The sequence below is a fragment of the Moschus berezovskii genome, chromosome 24, assembly GCF_049115385.1.
Source record: "Moschus berezovskii isolate FMDL1 chromosome 24, NW_MosBer_1.0, whole genome shotgun sequence".
Taxonomy (NCBI): Eukaryota; Metazoa; Chordata; class Mammalia; order Artiodactyla; family Moschidae; genus Moschus; species Moschus berezovskii.
This window is the reverse complement of record NC_142483.1, coordinates 26824764-26845230: the sequence shown is the minus strand read 5'-3', so window position 1 is coordinate 26845230 and position 20467 is coordinate 26824764. Positions and strand designations below refer to the sequence as shown.

Here is a 20467-nt window from a genome sequence, read left to right as displayed (position 1 = left end):
TGATTTTTAGGAAATTACTTCTAGAGTTACTCACTCATACTACAAATGAGCAGAAACACAAGTTTTATGAACGTGAACCTGACTTAAAAGCAAGCCACCTGGCACAGCCCTGGGATCGTTCATGGATGAAAAGCTGTATCCTCCCCTGCTTCCCTGAGCTCTCCTGTTCTGCACAGCTGCAGTGCTGGTGTGCTGGGAGGGCCTGAGCACGCGGGTGGCTGCCTCATGCTGGCCTGATACGGCTGTGACAGCTTGGCAGTGGGGGTAGGAAGTCCTCCAAAGCTCAGTTACTCATGTGCAGTGTGAGCTATTGGCACAGCATGATCCCACATTTCTTTCAGATCTGATTTTTTACTTCTTCTGATGAAGATTATTTCTGGCTTGCTCTCTTGTATTTTATTGATTAATAAATCCATGTTAACTCATGGAATTAGGCATAATTATTAAATTTATTGTGTTAAGTACATAACTATATTTTTAAAATGGGTAATGATGAGATTCGGAGAAGGCAATGGCAAGCCACTCCAGTACTCTTGCCTGGAAAATCCCATGGATGGAGGAGCCTGGTACGCTGCAGTCCGTGGGGTCGCTAAGGGTCGGACACGACTGAGCGACTTCACTTTCACTTTTCACTTTCACACATTGGAGAAGGAAATGGCAACCCACTCCAGTGTTCTTGCCTGGAGAATCCCAGGGATAGGGGAGCCTGGTGGGCTTCCGTCTATGGGGTCACACAGAGTCGGACATGACTGAAGTGACTTAGCAGCAGCAGCAATGATGAGATTACTATCAAGTCATATGTGTGTCCAATATGAAGAAGTTTCAGATGCTGCTTTCTTTTTATATTTGCTCAGATAAAGTTTAAATGGGCTTCCCAGGTGGCACTGTGGTAAAGAATCTGCCTGCCAAGGCAGGAGACACAGGTTCGATCCCTGGGTCAGGAAGATACCCTGGAGAAGGAAGTTGCAACCTACTCCAGTATTCTTGCCAGGAAAATTTTTGTGTACAGAGGAACCTGGCAGGCTACAGTTCATGGTGTCGCAAAGAGTTGGACACGATTGATCACATACGCACACAATGTTTAAGTCAAGGTCATAAAGTATCCTTGATACTGTTGAAGTCTCTTGGTCCCCCTTCCCCAAACTCATGTCACTCTCTGACTCTCCCTCTACCCATCTTAGGTTCATTATCTGGGTTCCTTCAAATTAGGCTGGGGAAAAAAAGAGAAAAACAAAGTTTTATTAACAGGTGCAGTGTGCACACACATGGCAGCACTCAGTGATGAGTGATTTAAAGGGGTGATCAGAACTCAGGCTCTTACAGCATCTTAACAGAACAATAAATTTGTAGGGGAGTGAAAGGATGAAAGAAAAGGACTTCAAGGGGGAGCATATTGTGGGAGGTTGAATAAATGGGGATACTGAGGGGAGGTAAGGACTAGTTAGTAGGTTCCTTGAGTTGATCCCTCTGATGCTGTTTCTGTGGTGAGTCTAGATTTATCTCCCGTGATTAAGAATCATTCTACCCTTGGGAGGGGCGTTTGGGGGAGAATGGATACAAGTATATGGAAGACTGAGTCCCTTTGCTGTCCCCCTGAAACTATCACAACGTTGTTAGTCGGCTATACTTCATATAAAATAAATAAAATTGGAAGAAGGATTATCTTGTCCTTCCTTGTTTGTGCATGTGTATGTCAGGGGCGGGGGAGAGGTAGGTAGTTGGGAGCAGAGAGTTTTTCTTGTGTCTGTTTCTTTTTGTTTACTTGTAGCTCAGAATAATCCTTATGCCTGAATGGCATATTTGGGGGGTAGCATGCTCTGAACCCCTTTATTTATCTCCATAAGGTTGTTTAATATTATTGTTTTTCTTTTTAAGTATGCATACTCTTATGTGTTCCCCTCTTGTCTGTCACTTGCTTTCTTTTCCCTCTCTCTGTTTTGCTTTGAAAATTTGTTTGTGTTGATCTATTTCAAGAGCTGGCTTATTCATTTGAAACATTTTAAGAAATTCCCTTGGATATGCCACATTTTATTAATCCTTAGGTTTTATTTCTTCTTTTTTTTTGTTTTTTACTATTTCTGCTTGCTCTCTCTTTAATCAAGGGAGGACTTCTGTTTTCTCCTTGGCGAGAAGCTGCAGATGGGCCTCTGTAGCAAGAGAGTGCTACAGGAGGGCCGTTAGCCTGTTGCCCACTGGGATATATATTAAATAATGGAGGAAGGTTATAAGATCAAAGACCCAGCAGCTCTGGGTTGTGAAATGTTGTGAAATGATGTACAGAAGTGTCAATAATTAAGTGTAATGCAAAGGCCAGTTTGGGCAAAAAAGCCCAAAGTTAAGATCGTTTCTAAAGAAATGCTTTTTTATGAATAGCAGGTACATAAAACTCACCAGGCTTAATGAACGAACCTTGTAAAGTCTGTATGTGTTGGATGCATGGGTGTGTCTAATACTAGATTTCTTTTTACTTTATTCCCCACATCTAATCCATGAGGCTTCCCTGGTAGCTTGGGCAGTAAAGCGTCTTCCTACAATGCAGGAAATCCAGGTTCGATCCCTAGGTTGGGACGATCCCCTGGAGAAGGAAATGGCAACCCACTCCAGTATTCACGCCTGGAAAATCCCATGGACCGAGGAGCCTGGTGGGCTACAGTCCATGGGGTCGCAAAGAATCGGACACGACTGAGCGACTTCTCTTCACTTCTCTTCAATCCATGAGGAAGCTTTGCTTAATTACCAAATTCTGCCCTCCATTTTTGTTTCCATCTCCACCACCTTCTCTGTGGTCTAGTTGAGGAGTCTACAAACTGTGGCCTGCTAGCCATATCATTTTTGGATTTATTGGAACACAGTCCTGCCCATTTATTTATGTATTATCTAAGCCTGCTTGTGCTACAAAAGCAGAGTTAAATAGTTGAAACTGAGACTACCTAGCCTCAAAGCCTATAGTATTTACTGTTTGGCTATTTACAGAAAAAGGTTGCAGGCTCTATTCTGGTTTAATATTGCTCTCTTATAATTGGTTTCGTTCTGTTAAACAGAAGACACAGTGACTTTTCTAAAATGTGAATTTGATCTTCTCTTCCTCACTGTGAGTGAAAATAATCTCAACTCCCCTCTGTAGCTTAAAAGCACCTGCATGGCCTGGTCCCTGCTCACCTTTCCACCCTTATCCCTTTCAGGATTCCCCCATGTTCTGGTCATACTGAGCCTTTCCTGCGTCAGAACAGTCTGCTTGAATTCTCATGGTTACTTCACATATCTCCCTGCTGTCTGACTTTAGGTTTTTGCATGGATGACATTTCCTCAGAGTTGACTGTTCAATCTGCAGTTGGCCTCCATCATTCATTATGCATATTTTGTTTCCTTCATAAGCTTCTTTGTAATTATACTCTTCATTTATGTGCTCACATCTTTCTTCCTTGCTTCCTCTCTTAGGATGCAAACTCTGTGATGGCAGAAAACATGCCTGTACTGTTGATCTTGGTTGCCAAGCATAGTGACTGCCACATTTTAAAGTCCAGTGGAAAATTGTTGAATGAATGAACAAGGTATAGCTTCAGCCTAATTATTTGGTAGGAGTTAAAATGCAAGCATATGTTTATGCTACCTAATTTGTTTTCTTTCTCTATATAAATAAATATTGCCCACTTCTGGTCACAGTGTAAACTTAAGGTGATTTTCCTTCAAAACATAATCAAGCTGGCATACTCTTCACCAGGGAACAGGCATTTTGAAACACTGTTTCTCAGGATTTTTAGAGCCTTTATACATTTGTTTGTGCTGTTGCGTTAATATGCTAATGTTTTTGGAGGTTGTATTTTTTTCTCTCCCTTTCTTGCTGCTGGCAGAGCAGCAGTGGCGTTATGGAGTGAAGCCTCCTTTGGGCATCTGTCCTTACTACAAAGAGTTTTACATTTATTTGCTCCTTAAAAAAAGTGCTGCTTTTCTGCTGAACCTAGGATAAAAAGAATGAAGCAGTATCTTTGAGCATCTTAATTCTTTTGACTTAGTGAAATCCATTCAGGAACCTCTCTCTTATTCAGAGCTTCTCATTTTTCCCTTGAACCTCCTTTCCAGTACTGTCCTATAGTGAAATCCACAAAACAGAACCTCCCGCTTCTCCTCTTGCCCCAGTTTATTTCACTGCCCAGGACCCACTTTTGTGGGCTAGGAGGACATTCAGGATTTCTGCCATACTGAAGAGCACAGACTCTGGAGTCTGACACACACAATCCTGGACTGGAATGTGGCTTTGCCTGTAACCACTTAGCTTTCCTGAGCCTTCACTTGCTCATGTGGGAAATGGGCTTCTGCTAGTTTGTTTCCTTGTAGAGTAGTTGTGAGAATTAATTGGCATAGTACTTTTCTAGTATCTAATGCAATTTCTGCTTCTTTGTGGCACTTAATAATTGCCAGCTAGTATTTGGTGTAGTCTTAAAATATAAGACTTTGTTGAGGTACTCAAAGAAGAATTCAATCTAAAATAGCAACCAGCTGTGATCCAGTGTCTGGAGAGTCTGAAAGGGCAGCTTTCAATTCTTCCCTGGTAGGACAGATTATTTCATTTTTGTAACAGTTGCTGCCCCTCTTACTGTGGGCCTTAGAGAAGATGTACTATCAGAGATGTAAGTGAGGCGTGAATAGCCTCAGGGTCCTAGTGTATCGTCATCTAAAAGTTTATTGTAAAGAAGAGTTCAAGTATTACTTCTTTTGATCACTGTATGGCCAGGCCATTCAAGATTGCTGTTCTCTTGCTTTCTGTCCATCGCCTGTCCAGTCAGTGCCTGCTTCACCTACACCCTACTCACTTGACTGACTTTCCTATGAACTTGCCCCATGTCCCAGCTGTTGATTGTTCTTATCAAAGGGATAGTAAGGAGCATGCCTTTCTCTGGTTTCCGTGGTAACTAAAGAGCCCACCTGATGTCCATTCCCCTCTAACCGGTAATCTCCTCCTCCCCCCAGAAGCAATCCACGTCCTGCCCACTGTCCCCACACACAATGGGGTGTTGTTGCTTCAGGACCGTGCTTCAGACACATATGTTCCCCATCTTTATTGTTTATATGATCACCTACTATTTTTATTCTAATGATTCCTCAATGTCTCCTTGTCACCCTTTTCTCCTGATTTGTTTTTCTACATTAAATAATAGTAGCTAACCTCTTTTTGGTGCTTATGATACACTGGGCATTGTTCTAATTGATTTGTATTTAGCCCCTACAGCAACCTATAAGGATGGGCCTGTTCGTTTTCTCCATTGTAAATTAGGAACCTCATTTCAGCTGCCATTTCTCTCATCCATAGAGGGTAGCTTTCCTCTGTACCCCTGTTAGAGTTCAGGGACTCAGCCACAGGGGACTCGTTAATTGGTTAATTAACTTCCTTACAGTGTGCAAAATGGGAATAACGTGAATGGTACCTGGCCAGTTCTGGACAGAAAGGATGCTATATTTTCAAAGGTTACCCACACGAAGGCCCCACGCTTTAGCTTGAACACAGAGTAAATAGAGTCTTGGTACTCACTTTCCTGCTCTTTCTTCTGATATTATTCTTTCCTTTCCATACGCTTAGGCTTCAAATCATGATGCTGCTCTTCTTCATCTGTTTCTTTAGCATATTTTCTTTGTGAAGCAGGAGTTGACCTGCTGGCATTATCACATAAAGGGCTAAATAGAAAAGTGCTATTATTATTATTGTTATGATTATGTTATGATTATATTATGTTATAAATAGGATTCCACTTAATCTCTTTTCCAGGGCATCATTGAAGTTGCTACTTCATCAGAGTCTGTTTTAAGGAAGCAGACCTTTTTCTTTATGGTACTCATACTGAGACACATCAGGTTATATCTGTCTTTTCATTTGTACCAACACATTTATTTGAAGCCTAGTATTTCCTAGGTAACGTGACTAAGGTAGATTTATGGGTCCTAATTTGCATACAGAATAACATTGGCAAAAATGAAAATATAGCAAACGATACCAACTCTTGGCCTGCCATAGCCCACTGAGCATTTGCCTTCCTTGCCTGTAATGAGAGGGAAATGTATTTTCTTTCGAGTTTATAGCTAATTCCTTGTTTGTATTCCACTCTTGTCAATGCTTTTGAGAGCTCAAAATGAGGTTTAAGAGCCTCTTCCTGCCTAATAGCAGGCGTATGTGTTAGAGGTGGTAGTTCTGTGTCACAGAGAAAGCAAGCCTTTGCTCTCCCACCCCAGTTTCACACCTCACTTGAAGAAACCCTGCTACATTTAAGTAAGCGAGCAAACCCTTCATTGTCTAGGCAAGTCAATAGACTCAAGGTTATACCTTTGGGTTAAAGCCTAGGTTTAATGACTTCCTCTCAGTGTTTTGAGTAAATTGATTTTAATTCCACAAATAATAAATTTTTTGTTTGTTTTAAATTATAGATTAGGTTAAATCTTTCTTTGATCACCATGTTCCTGGTCTGCCCCCTCAGATTCACTGGCACTTCAAGTTTGGTGAACTTCTTCTGGCCCTTTTCTTACCTCCCTTCTTACTCACATGTTTATCCTTGAAAGAAACAGAATAGTTCTTTGTGTGTGGACACATGTGTCTGAAATATATATGTTATTCTACTTTGCCATTTTCTTCTAGTAATGTGTGTTGGAGAACAGTCAGTGTTAGGCCTCCATACTTATGAGGCTAGTCAGTGAGAAAGTTAATTCTCGAGATCTTGGTGGTCAACACATCAAAGGTTTATTTCTTGTTCATGCAAATGTGTGACTCTGAGGCAAGGGTCATCCATGCAGTAACTCAGTGATCCATGCTATTTCAAACCCTCAGACTCTGCTGTCTCCACATGTGGCTGAGTCCTTGTAGCCACCAGGAAAGGGCGCTGAGGGGTTGCACATGGCTGCTGCAGAGTGTTGGCGCAGTAGGTATAAGAGAACTGAGAATGGAGGGAGCACGTGGATACCGATGGTAGCGTGTCGCTACAGGAGTTTTCAGTGCTTCATTTAGCTTGAATATATTGTGGTGTAATCAGCTAGTCTCCTGTCTGAGGAGCAGTTAGATCCCTTTCATCTCAACTCTTTATTATGTACGCCACTACACAGAAGCGCCCTGTTTGCATCTCAGGTGCGCGTGTGAGTGCTCTGCTAATTCAAACACTCGAGAAGCAGACTGCCCAGCTCAGAGAATGCGGGTGTTTTGGTTACTGCCATCGGTGCTGTCAGCATTGTTTTTGGAGTTGGTCACTCTGGTGTTTTATCACCAATGACATTATCAGACCTTCATTGTTTTCCCCTAGCAAATGGCATCTTTGTTACTTTTGGCAAAATGGCTTCTCATTTTTGTTGTAAATTCTATTTTCCTGGTTAGCAGTGAGTTTTTAGCTCTTTCTCAGTCTCTTTTGTGCTGCCTTCCTGAGTGAAGCAGGACCGTGTATGGTCAGGCTGAAGACAGACAGGGCGTGTGGAGAGCCGGTGGGCAGATGTGGCTCGCGTGTTCTCTCTTTGAGGATGGGGGCGCCCAGCTCAGTGACATTTCTTTCTATACCCCCTGTATTGTTCTTTTTTTCCTCCCATGGTGTTATTTCAGTAGTCTCTACACCTCTAATTTTAAAACCACGGGGAAGGATGCTTTCTTGGTCGTGTCGTTTTTTTTTTTTTTCCTTCTTCTGTGTAGCTGTCTAATTTTATGCTTTGAGTTTTCTTGTGAATTTTTGCCTGCTTAGTCATTGTCTTTTTATCTCTTGGTTCTCTTTGTCCTTCTCTCATTTTTCATTCTTTTTCTTCTGCCTCTGCTCCCTTATTCCCATAGGCCCTTAAATCTTTATGTGGTGCTTTTCTTTTAAGTTGTATTTACCCCTTCCCCTCCAAGCTTAGACATGCTTGCTTTGTCAAAGAAATGCGGAAGGGAAGGGAGCAACAGAAATCCGTAAGGAAACCAAACCCAGGTGCCCACCCACTTCAGCTGTTTTGAGAATATGGTGCTGTCCCTGGTGTGGTCACTTTGCCAGAATCTGTATGAAAGAAGGAAAGAACACTGAAATGAGTCCCTTTCACAGTAGGGTCTCTGGGCACATTACTTCCTATCTTTAGGTCTCAAGTTTTTGAATACAAAATGAGGAGGCTGGACCTCAGTAAGGCTTCTTTAGGGGCTCAACAGTGAGGAATCCACCTGCCAATGCAGGGGACACAGGTTCAATCCCTCGGTCGGAAAGATCCACTGGAGAAAGAAATGGCAACCCCGTCTAGCATTCTTGCCTTTTAAATTTCATGGACAAAGGAGACTATTGGGCTGCGGTCCTTGGAGTTGCAGAGAGTTGGACATGACTGAGTGCGCACACAGACACAGTTGCAAAGAGCGCAGGAAGTGATTTGAAGGCAAGCAGGCAGAAACAACTAAAAGGCATGGGGTCACATGATCTTTAAACTCTCTTCCATTACATTCCAGAGTTCATAGATTCCCTAGGAGATTCTTGACTTCTTCATGAAGATTAATAGTATAGGGTTTTAACAGGTCATTCCTCTTAGAAGATGGAATAAACTCCTTACACCATTTTAGAGTTTTAGGTCAGCATCCTCTCATACCTTCTCTTCCCTTACTCCCAAAACCTGGAGCAGCTACATTTTTCCTTACATGCACTGTGCCAGCATTTCATGAGGATCTTATTTCTGGTAGATTTTTGGCCTTTTGAAGACAGGAATATGATCCTGCTCATAACCAATCTCAGTCTTTATTACCAAGAGGCTTCTGGGAATGTGGGGCCAGAATATAGTCACAGGGCATCAGCAGTATTATATACTCAGTCAGTACTGTTGATCGGAGAAGCTTTGCTGTGTTATAGTCATCTGTGATATTGGGGCAGTGGTCAACCGTGCAGCCTGGGTTTCCTAACTGGTAAGATGGTTTTTATTAGGACAAGTTAGGTGCTCAGTTCAGTTCAGTTCAGTCGCTCAGTCGTGTCCGACTCTTTGCGATCCTATGAATCACAGCACGCCAGACTTACCTGTCCATCACCAACTCCCAGAGTTCACTCAAACTCATGTCCATCGAGTCGGTGATGCCATCCAGCCATCTCATTCTCTGTCGTCCCTGTCTCCTCCCACCCCCAATCCCTCCTAGCATCAGACTCTTTTCCAGTTAGTCAACTCGTCGCATGAGGTGGCCAAAGTATTGGAGTTTCAGCTTTAGCATCAGTCCTTCCAATGAACACCCAGGATTGATCTCCTTTAGAATGGACTGGTTGGATCTCCTTGCAGTCCAAGGGACTCACAAGAGTCTTCTCCAGCACTACAGTTAGGTGCTATAGATGGGCTAAGTTCTGCAGTAACAGCAAATAGCTAAATGTCAATGGCTAAAAGTCCACAAAGGTTTATTTTTCACTGCACATTCATTTTGATCCACCTGGGGATGGTCAGTCCTTTCTCTAACCCCTAGCTCATAGATCAGCTGCCATCTCGAATACTGACAGTCTCCAGGTCATGAGAGAGAGCCTGGATGGGTAGAAGGGTTGACAATCAGATGCTGGACCTTATGTGTCATGTACCATATGTACTCATGCCTTATTACCTGGAACTAGTTGCACGGCCTCACCTAACTTCACTTAAGGCAAGGAAGTGCCTGGTAGGAGGACAGTTTGGAATATTTGTTAGTTAGCATTAATGGTGAGTACAGAGATAGATAATAATACTTGACTTTTCATGACTTTTTGGCCATTAGATAATATGAATACTTATAATGCCTAACTCATAGAACGTGCTCAGTCAGTAATAGGTAGAACCATTATTATTATTGTTATCATTTAGCAGTTGATTACATTTCCAGCATTCTTTACAACATCCTTCTACTTAGAAAGTGTTTCTCTTCTTTTTTCTTCTCATGAAAATGCTAAAGTAGATTTAACTTGTTTGTCTCTAGACATATCACAGATTCTTAATTAATGAAGTTGAGTTAATGAAGTTTTAGAGCAAGACAGGGACCCTAGTTTAGAGCTGATAGATACTGGTCATCATTGTGTAAGATGATCACTTTGTGAAGTGATGGCTTGAATATCAGCAGTGGCTTCAGAACTGTGTTCACTGTGTTGGTTTTCAGTTTAAGAGCCACAGACTCTAAGCAGCTTTTCATTTTGAGTCAATGCAGAAACAGTCAATACGTATTATATGCCTATGAAGCTAGTCTCTGGATCAATTGCAATTAGTTTGCAGCAGATTGCATTAACATATCTAAAATTAATACAGCGAATGTTCTGATGAAAAGAAATTGACCACAATCACACTGTGGCTGTTTTTAGTCTCTCTCAAATGTTCTTTTCAAACTGTATTTCTTTTCTTCTTTTGTTAATGGCTTTAAATTGGTATGTCAACTTAGACTTAATGTATTGATCCTTCCCTAATTTGCCTTTTAAAAGTGGTCCCAGAATATGGCACATTACTACTGTTCAGTCCTTTCGTTCTTTAGGGGACTTTTACTAAATGCCTTAAGCGCAAATTTTTTTTTTTTGTCATGTTACTTGAGGTGCTGTTAAGACTGCTAAGTCAACAAGTACATTAATTTTTGAATTGTATTTTTCAAATTACTAATGTTTCATCAAGATTTAAAAGTTCAGAAGTAAGATTAACAAATTATATATAATTAACAAATTATATACAGTAAATGTGAGCATTATGTCTAGTAGTTTATTTTTATCTTAGCATTTTCTGTTTCTAAAGAAGAAGTGTGGGCAACTTCAGTTTGAATAACATCATTACCAGTATTTATAAGGATGGAACAAAGAGACAGCTTGAGGCTTGATCATCTTGAAATGTGAATTTTTTACAAGTGTGTATAAATTATGTTATGCTTATTTTAGATCTGAAGGAGTTTTACTTTTTTTAGAGCAAGTCAGTTTCTGGAAATGAAAATTATCTGTATCAGGGGACAAAAAGACAAAAGGCAGAATTTATTCATTTGGCTATATTACTGGTATGTTCTCAATTTCTTCTGTATGCCAAGCACCATCACATTCTTCATACACATGCAAAGAAGTTGAAGACACACTCTGCCCTTGAGTAGAACCCAGTCTTGCTGTAAGGTTCTGGAACCTTTTTGGAATGCCTCCCGTGCAGAAGAGCTTCATGAGTGCATTGTAGCTTGGAGATGCCAGAAGAACATGCCGTTTTAAGGACACATTAGAGGTCTTGAAAGCTAATGGCTACACGTGGTAAAGTCCTGTGGACCTCAGCTTATGGTCTGTGTGATATTGCTCAGTCCCTCACTGAGGCCCTTGCCTGAAGTTTCTAGGAAGTGTGTCAGGTGATCTTCCACCATCAGTCTTGTGATCCAGTGTGTGATTGATTTTTTGCTTGGTTTGTGTATTAATAGCATTCTTATCTTACCTCCTGTGAACAGTTGTTCCTTTGTATCATAGTCTGTGGACAGAAATGAAACTAAGTGTGTTTATTTTTTCTTTTCTTTTAAAAACAAGGCTTATGAATTTAATGGGCTTCCCTCATAGCTCAGTTGGTAAACAATCTGCCTGCAATGCAGGAGACCCTGATTCAATTCCTGGATCAGGAAGATCCACTGGAGAAGGGATAGGCTACCCATGCCAGTGTTCTTGGGTTTCCCTTGTGGCTTAGCTGGTAAAGAATCTGCCTGCAGTGCGGGAGACCTGGGTTCTTTCTATGGTTTGGGAAGATCCCCTGGAGAAGGGAAAGTCCTGGAGAATTCCAAGGACTGTATAGCCCATGGGGTTGCAAAAAGTTGGACACTTCTGAGTGACTTCAACTTTCACTTCACTTTCATGAATTTAATAGATAATGTTATTGATCTTATTGGATAGAATGAGAAGAGTTTTTTCATGTCATTCTAAGGCTTACTGATCAATGCGTAATGGAAGACCACTTTCACATGATTCTTAAGCAGTTACTTTAATATACAAATTGCAGTTTTTAGGAATTAATAAATTATTGGTGACTGTTTCAGGTTACTATACTCAACTTTGGTGAGTTAGAGATAATCTCATTAAACATGTAATGGAATCCATTAAAAACCACAATAAAGAAATGGATTAGTCTGTGGCTCATTGACCTCAAAGAGTTAAATTAGCTGAGTTACCTTAATGTTTAATGATGTATATACAGTTATTTAAATAATGCTGTGAACTTTATTTGTTTGGAGTGGAGACAGGGAAAAGCATGTGCTGTACAATAGAGTCCTTCATAGTTTTAAAAGTATTTTTTTATTGAAGTCCTTATAGACTCACAGAGAGCTGCAAACCTAGTGCAGCAGTCCCATGCCCTCTTCACCCAGTGTCCCCTAGTGTTGACATCTTACATACTTTAACGCCAGTATCAAAATTAGGAAACTGGCCTTGACTGAGCTATGACTGAAGCCCCCCATTAACTAAATTTAGACTTTATTCATTTGGGTGTATGTGCAGTTGTCCTTAACAGTTTTGATTAGAAAAACAATTAAGCATGGAGAATTCATTATATATATATATATATTTTTTTTGCCTCTAAGATTTCTGTTGCTAATTGATGTTTGAGGGTTCCTATAAGACTGGCCCTAATGGGTTGACTGTTACTTTTCTTTCTGTTTTAAGTCTTCTTATCTCTCTTCCCCAATTTCTCTAGGTGGTTCAATTAACCTCCAGAAGATGGCTGAACCTGCAGGAATACCAGAGTAAGAAATTAATGTCTGACAACGGAGTGAAAGTTCAAAGATTCTTTGTTGCAGACACTGCCAGTGAAGCTCTCGAGGCTGCTAAGAGACTAAGTAAGCTAATTCATAATGGGTGAAATATGCTTGGCCAAATTAGTGAATTCACAGGTAGTGGTTTCCCACTAGTTAAATTTCTCACTTGCAGGGTATAGTAACAGTGACAGGTACAGTGGAGAACTTTGAGTTGTAAGGGCAAAATGCCCAATTAAGAAAGCTTTATTCTTTTACATGAGACGGAAGCATATGTGGTACCACTCAGTAGTAATTTTCCCATGTTTCTCAGCCACCATTTCACCTAGTTCCCTTATCTGTGGTTTAGTGGCTGTGAGAAAATTGGTTGAAGGGTATAAAGTGTCAAAGAGAAGCCTATTGCAGGGCAAGTCAGGAAAGACAGTTGGAATTCTTCATTAAGCCTCTGAGAACATGGGGAAGGTTCCCTCTCAGTGACTGGAGGAGAGAAAGGGAAGAATGTACTTTTCGAAATCCTGTTGACTTTGGTTCAGTGTTTTGCCTTTTGATTTATCAGCTCTATAACTTTGTGTAAGTATTTTTTCTTTTCTGTGCCACATTTTGTTAGTCTATAAATCAATGCTAATATATTTACCTCCCAAAGCTATTTAGAGCCTTTAAGGGAGACTGCATGGAGCTTCCCTGGTGTCTGAGTGATAAAGAATCCACCTGCCAGTGCAGGAGACACAGGAGAAGTGGGTTTGGTTCCTGGATTGGGAAGATGCCCTGGAGTAGGAAATGGCAGTTCTCTCCAGGTTTGGTCTGTGGATTGGGAAGATGCCCTGGAGTAGGAAATGGCAGTTCATTCCAGTATTCTTGACTGGGAAATCCCATGGACAGAGGAGCCTGGCAGGCTACAGCCCGTGGGGTTGCACAAAAGTAGAACACGACTTACCAGCGAAACAACAACAATAAGGGAGACTGTACACTGGTACATGGTAGAAAATCTAGTTTGTTTCCCTAGTTATGGATTGAGAAGTGAGGACTCAGACTTTGCTGTTTTTCAGTGAACATTCCTTTGGTGCCATGAGCACCGTGCATTAGAAATGTGAGCCACACAAATATTGTTACTTTTTCTACCTCATCTTAGTAAAGGTAAAAATAAATAGGTGAAACAAATTTTAATGATATATTTTGTTTACCCCAGTAAATAGAAAATACTGTCATTTCAAAATGTAATTAATATAAAACAGTTTTCAAGGGGTTATTTTATATTCTTTTCTTGTGCTCAGTTCAGTTCAGTTGCTCAATTGTATCTGACTCTTTGCGACGCCATGAAGTACAGCACGCCAGGCCTCCCTGTCCATCACCAACTCCCGGAGTCCACCCAAACCCATGTCCACTGAGTTGATGATGCCATCAAGCCATCTCATCCTCTGTTGTCCCCTTCTCCTCCTGCCCTCAATCTTTCCCAGCATCAGGGTCTTTTCAGATGAGTCAGCTCTTCGCATGAGGTGGCCAAAATATTGGAGTTTCAGCATCAATATCAGTCCTTCCAATGAACACCCAGGACTGATCTCCTTTAGGATAGACTGGTTGGATCTCCTTGCAGTCCATGGGACCCTCAAAAGTCTTCTCCAACACCACAGTTCAAAAGCAGCAATTCCTTAGCGCTCAGCCTTCTTTATAGTCCAACTCTCACATCCATACATGACCACTGGCAAAACCATAGCCTTGACTAGACAGACCGTTGTTGACAGAGTAATGTCTTTGCTTTTTATATGCTGTCTAGGTTGGTCATAACTTTCCTTCCAAGGAGCAAGCGTCTTTTAATTTCATGGCTGTAGTCACCATCTGCAGTGATTTTGGAGCCCCCCAAAATAAAGTCAGATACTGTGTCTATTGTTTCCCCATCTATTTCCCGTGAAGTGATGGGACTGGATGCCATGATTTTAGTTTTCTGAATGTTGAGCTTTAAGCCTTTTTTCACTCTCCTCTTTCACTTTCATCAAGAGGTTCTTTAGTTCCTCTTCACTTTCTGCCATAAGGGTGGTGTCAACTGCATATCTGAGGTTATTGATATTTCTCCTGGAAATCTTGATATCAGCTTGTGCTTCCTCTAGCCCAGTGTTTCTCTTGATGTGCTCTACATATAAGTTAAATAAGCAGGGTGACAATATACAGCCTTGACATACTCCTTTTCCTATTTGGAAGCAGTCTGTTGTTCCATGTCCAGTTCTAACTGTTGCTTCCTGACCTGCATACGGGTTTCTCAAGAGGCAGGTCAGGGTCTGGTATTCCCATCTCTTTCAGAATTTTCCACATTTTATTGTGATCCACACAGTCGAAGGCTTTGACATAGTTAATGAAGCAGAAATAGATGTTGCTAATGCTCACAAATATGATTTATATGTTATATCTCCAGGACATCTCCTTTCACATTGACCACATTTCAGGTGCTTGAAAGACACATGTTGTGGCTTCCCTGTTGGACAGTACAAATCTGGACACTAGAAAGATGTGTCTGCGCATTCTTTGCTTGCAACCTTGGAGAGCAGTGTTTCCCATTGAAGAATAAAGACTAGAGCATCTGCTCACTGGCATTGCCCAGGCAGCTGTAGCAGAGTTTGAGAGTACAAAACAGAGGCAGGCTCTTTATTTCAATTTTCTTTGCTCTTTTAAGAGTAAGCAGTGAGGTACTTCAGCTGGTACTTGTTGTTTTACCTCCCTTTCAGAGTTCCCCCAGGTGCTTAAATGCAGCTCCTTTATTATGTCTATTGAAATATATATGTATTCTTTCTTTCAGCAAATATTTATTGTCACCCACATGTTTTAGGCACAGTGGATGCAGCTGTGGAGGATGAGCGAGCCCCTTTTCTCCTTTGAAGTTGCATTCTAGAAAGGAATGGATTTGTACTTTTCAGATGCTAAATGTAGAAAGTGAGAGCAGTTTATATTTTAAGAAACGAAAATTGGTTTTATTTTCAAGAACTATCAAAATTGGTTTTTATGGTGGAAAAACATTAGACCTACACCTGGATGAGAGTACCTCAGTGAACTGTGGTATGAGACTCAGTAAAGTTAGGATTGCAACATCTTTACATGAAAGGGTCATTTTTGTTTTATACTCCTGTGGTTTGGGGATTGGGTAATGAGAGCAAGAAATGTAAAGTTCAGGTTGGTCTTTGCTCTTCATTTCCCCCATTATTTCCTCAAGTGTGCTGACTCACTCATAGTCCAGGTCGAAGAATCTTTCTTAAGGGGAATTCGGGAAGCCAGCTGATTACCTCCCACCCCTTTAAGTGGAGCACAGTTAAGAGGACTTATCTTTCAGATTTTCATAGAGATGTGGAGTTAACTCATTGGCTTCTTAGTCATGGATTTATTTTGTAAGCATTTATTTAGCTACCACTTTGTGGTTGGGGCTTGTATACTGTCAGACAAAATTTTTGCTCTGGAGGAATTAACAAGGTGATTTCACATGCTAAGGGAGGGAAAGAAATGAACAGTGAAGCAAGCTTAAATAAAAGAAAACTAAAATTCCAAAATGAATATCACCTTTTAAAAGAGACATTGTGGTACTTGAAGAGTGGTTTTTAAAGAAAATGAAACTGAACTGAGAATGATGTGGCTGTATGTGTGCCTTGGCCAGTGCATACCCCCAATAATCCTTAGATGAGGTGGCCACAGGAAGGCCTCCCTGTGATCTGCTTAGAGCTAAAAGGGAATTTAGAGAACTAACAGAACACCTCATTTGCTTCACGAATAAGTAATCATCCTCTTAGTGAGTAGTTTTGCTGGAAGGAAGAGCTCTCATTTTTGTTGTTTAATAGATACTTTTGATCAGAACAGTAATTTATAGTATTGGAGGAGGAGGTGGTAGCAAGTCTAGTTGATAAAAATGAAAGAAGTTACTAGTGAATATGAAAGGAAGCATGCACATCACTGAGATAGTTTGGAGAGAGCAAAACAAGAAGAATCTGGCACAATTCCATAGTGCTTATGTTCTTATCAGTGTAAATTGATAAGCATCAACAGCACAATTGAGAGATTCACCAAATAAATTTGAAGTTAAAGCTGGATCACACATATATGTTCCTGATTGTCCTGAAAATGGGACCTCTGCCTTATAATTATAGCATTTTAATGGGGAAAAATTATGTGTTTAACATGCAGTAAGCGCCCTATAAGGTATTACTGTTGCCATCATAGGTGACAGCAGAGGCATGTAATTCTAAACGGTTCACTACTGTCATGAGGTAAGGTCACAGACAAATTAGAGACCTGTGATAATGAGTATATTGTTGATTGTATGTTCACAGAGTTCATATTATAGTTTGCAAAGTTTGTAAGTGACTGAAATGTATTTGCTTACCTTTCTGCTTTATTGATATTTGGATATGTTTTGAAATAAAATGGCATTTTGTAAAATATTAATATTTTGAAGACAAATATTGATATTAGCCATGTCTGTGATTTCCATTGTAATCTCTGTGTGGATCAGCTCACAAATCTCTTTGTGTTTAAACTCCCACTGCTGGTTTTCTGTTTGCCATCCACTTATGGTGGTCTCCTCCTTTCCTGGCCCATATGGAGCTTGTCATCTCTTGGTTGCTCTGAACCCTTTCTCCCACTTAGCTCTTCCTACTTACCCAGCTGAGATACCCCTGTGTCATCTTCAGTGCTTCTCATGTCTGTCATATTCATGCATTTGCCAAAGCCTGCTACTTTTAGCACAACATTGTTATTTTGCTAAAGCAACTAAACAGGTAAGAAAAGGTTAAAAACAGCTAATGATTGACGAAGATGGAATTTCTACCCAGGCAGATTAGATTTAATCTCCTCCTCAAACATATTTGCTCTTTGCTAACTTGATGATGTTGTTCTTAGGAGATTTTAATAGATGGGTCAGCATTTTTAAGATAGGAAATTCATATTAATAAAATTAGAAGGTTGAATTAAAACTAGATGTGGCAGGTTCTAAGACAATTTATAGAAACTCTGTAATCTTCAGATATTTTCTTAATGATTCATTTTGTTGTATCTATTTGGGAAATAGAAATTTTTGCTGTATAGTGGTGGAAATCTTGTTAATTTGAACATTTGTTTCAAATGGGTAATACAAACCCTTTGTTTCTGAAACAATTAATAACGATAAGATATTGAGTGAGACCCTCATTTTCTTGCACAGAAAATGAACTTGTGTCTGATTAAGAGAGTAAATTTGATTTCAGTTCAGTCGCTCAGTCGTGTCCGACTCTTTACGACCTCGTGAATCACAGCACGCCAGGCCTCCCTGTCCATCACTAACTCCCGGAGTTCACTCAAACTCATGTCCATCGAGTCAGTGATGCCATCCAGCCATCTCATTCTCTGTCGTCCCCGCTCCTCCCGCCCCCAATCCGTCCCAGCATAGGGAAGTAAATTTTTAATACATGGATAATATTCAATTTTGCAGCATTTTTTATGAGCTACCTTTTTAAATCACGCTTTCAGGAAGGAATTGTTTCCCTTGCGTGTAATTTTCTCAGGAGACTTATTAATTATACAAATTTCTCCTGTATGGATTGCATTTAATGTATACAATCAGCAGATAATTACAGAATACCTACAGTGTGCATGACTAATTTCTGTGTTGTCTTTCAGTTCACTTTAAAAATGAAGACATACATCTCTCACATAACTCTAAAGGTGTCTTAAAGGAGATGTTTATAAAAGAATAGATGAAACTTACTTCAGAACACCACTTGTTAGTTTTTGGAATCTCCACAGTTGTTGCTTTTTTTTAAAAAATACTTTTATTTATTTGTTTTGTTTTTGGCTACACTGGGTCTTCATTGCTGCACGGGATTTTTCTGTAGTTGTAGCAAGTGGGGGCTTCTCTCTGGTTGCCATGCATGAGCTTCTCATTGTGGTGGCTTCTCTGGTTGCGGAGCACAGGCAGTAGGGCACATGGGCTTCAGAAGTTGCAGCTCACAGGCTTCAGAGCGTGAGCTCAGTAGTTGTGGCGAGTGGGCTTACTTGCTCCGCAGCATGTGGGATCTTCCCAGATCAGGGGTAGAACCCATGTCTCCTACAATGGCAGGTGAATTCTTTACCACTGAGCCACCAAAGAAGCTCTTCCCCCCCACAGTTTATTAATTATTCCATTCATGTTGATATGAGACTCTTGATATTTGATTAAGCAGGAAGATTGTATTTTGCAAACTCACAGTTTTATTTTTTGCCAGGAAAGAAATTGAAATATGAATGGAGAAACTAATCTTTTCTGAGCTAATGACATGTATCCTAAAATGGAGATAAGGAGCTCTTATTGAACTCTGCTAGCTTTGAATTGCTTTCAGCTCCAATGTATTTCCGTTTGTCAATATGATAACTTATTCTTTTCCTTTTATATAATAACATGCTAAAGCCTGGTGAATTACTTATACCATTAAGGGATTGTATTTGATATAAAAAGGGAACTGCTGTCCATTGACTACAGATTGACATGTACTGTTTGTCCTGTAGGTAATTAAATACATATAAGCCTCCTTGTTGCTTTGTCATGTCCGATTATGTGGTGAGGATCTCGCACGAAGATCTTAAACAACCTTTGTGTTGAGATGGTGGTCATTATGCTGTTATAACAACAGGTGAGGATAACACTGAGTGCTCCATAGTAAATCTTTTTACCACTGTATCAACTGTCCATTATTTTGAATCTGCAGTCAGGAATGCAATTGCAAGGTTGATGGCAAAAAAAAGGCCATTAAAGGTTAAAGTAGTGTCTTTTTTCTGGGAATCACGGTGGTGAGTCATCCAGACAGAAGGTGTTTATGGTAGATTCTGAGGCATAGTGAATGTTCAATAAATATTATTGTTACTCACAAAATTTTCATTTGCCCATGTTTACTTAGAAATGCTCCCTAAAGGAGCATCTGAATTGATAATAACTGTCCCTGACTATGTTTATTAAGACTATGTTTATCCCATTCAAAAAGGTGGAATCTTTAGTAATATTTCCTACTGAATATATTTTGTAAAGAGATCCACCACTTTTATAAACTGTTCTTTTCTCTTTTTCCTGAGACTGTACATATAAATGGGCTTGTCTGGTCATCTCCTTCGAATTCCTCTTTGCTAGAATATCTTTTCCTAGTTATCTTGTGCTGTTCAGTGAATAAAAGCAGCAGGAGACCCATCGCGTGAAGGGTAAGATCAGGACAGGTGGGCAGGCAGGGTCTGTGGGAGTGAACATGAAGCTTCCTGTCAGTTTCCTTAGAGAAACAAATGAGAACAGAACTTTGAAAGTCAGTGCCTCAACTTGATTTTTGTCTGTGTAATAAGGTAAGGATTAATTCTTCTCACATTTTAACCAATAAAAATAATATTGGTGGAATTTAACCTTTGGCCTCTTGCCATGTTCCTGGTATCATGGTGAGCATTTTGCAAGTGCAATATCATGTCCTCAATTAAACCAAAGGGAAGGCTTTCCTTTGGGAACTGGTTCCAAATATTACTGGAACCTGTGTGTCAGTGATTGTGTATCCACGGTGACCAACAGTTTCATTCAGTCTTTTCAATGTGTTTTTAATGGAGTTACTTATTAATTTGTTTTTTAAAGCTACCTCATTGTGAATGAACAAAGAAGTTATGTGCATTATCTCATTTTGTATGTCTTTCCTATGAATAATTTGTGCCTGGGGTCTTTGACTCATCCCAGGGTATGTTATGAATTCCAAATGTTCAGAGGGTACTTTGTAGGGGGTTGTAAATGTAGAAAAGCTTTGCCTAGGGTATGTTGGCATAAAAGATAGCTTCTTATTATCCATCTATCTGGACATACTGGTCTTT

General features: G+C 40.2%; 1 protein-coding gene across 1 annotated transcript in view; it reads left to right on the top strand.

The window, feature by feature from the left end:
- Positions 1–20467, top strand: part of SUCLG2 (succinate-CoA ligase GDP-forming subunit beta) — a 294314-nt gene that overhangs the window by 56664 nt on the left and 217183 nt on the right. The window contains exon 2 of the mRNA XM_055414285.2: positions 12595–12736. Within this exon, the coding sequence (XP_055270260.2) occupies positions 12595–12736 (142 nt within the window). The remainder of the gene's footprint in view (positions 1–12594; positions 12737–20467) is intronic.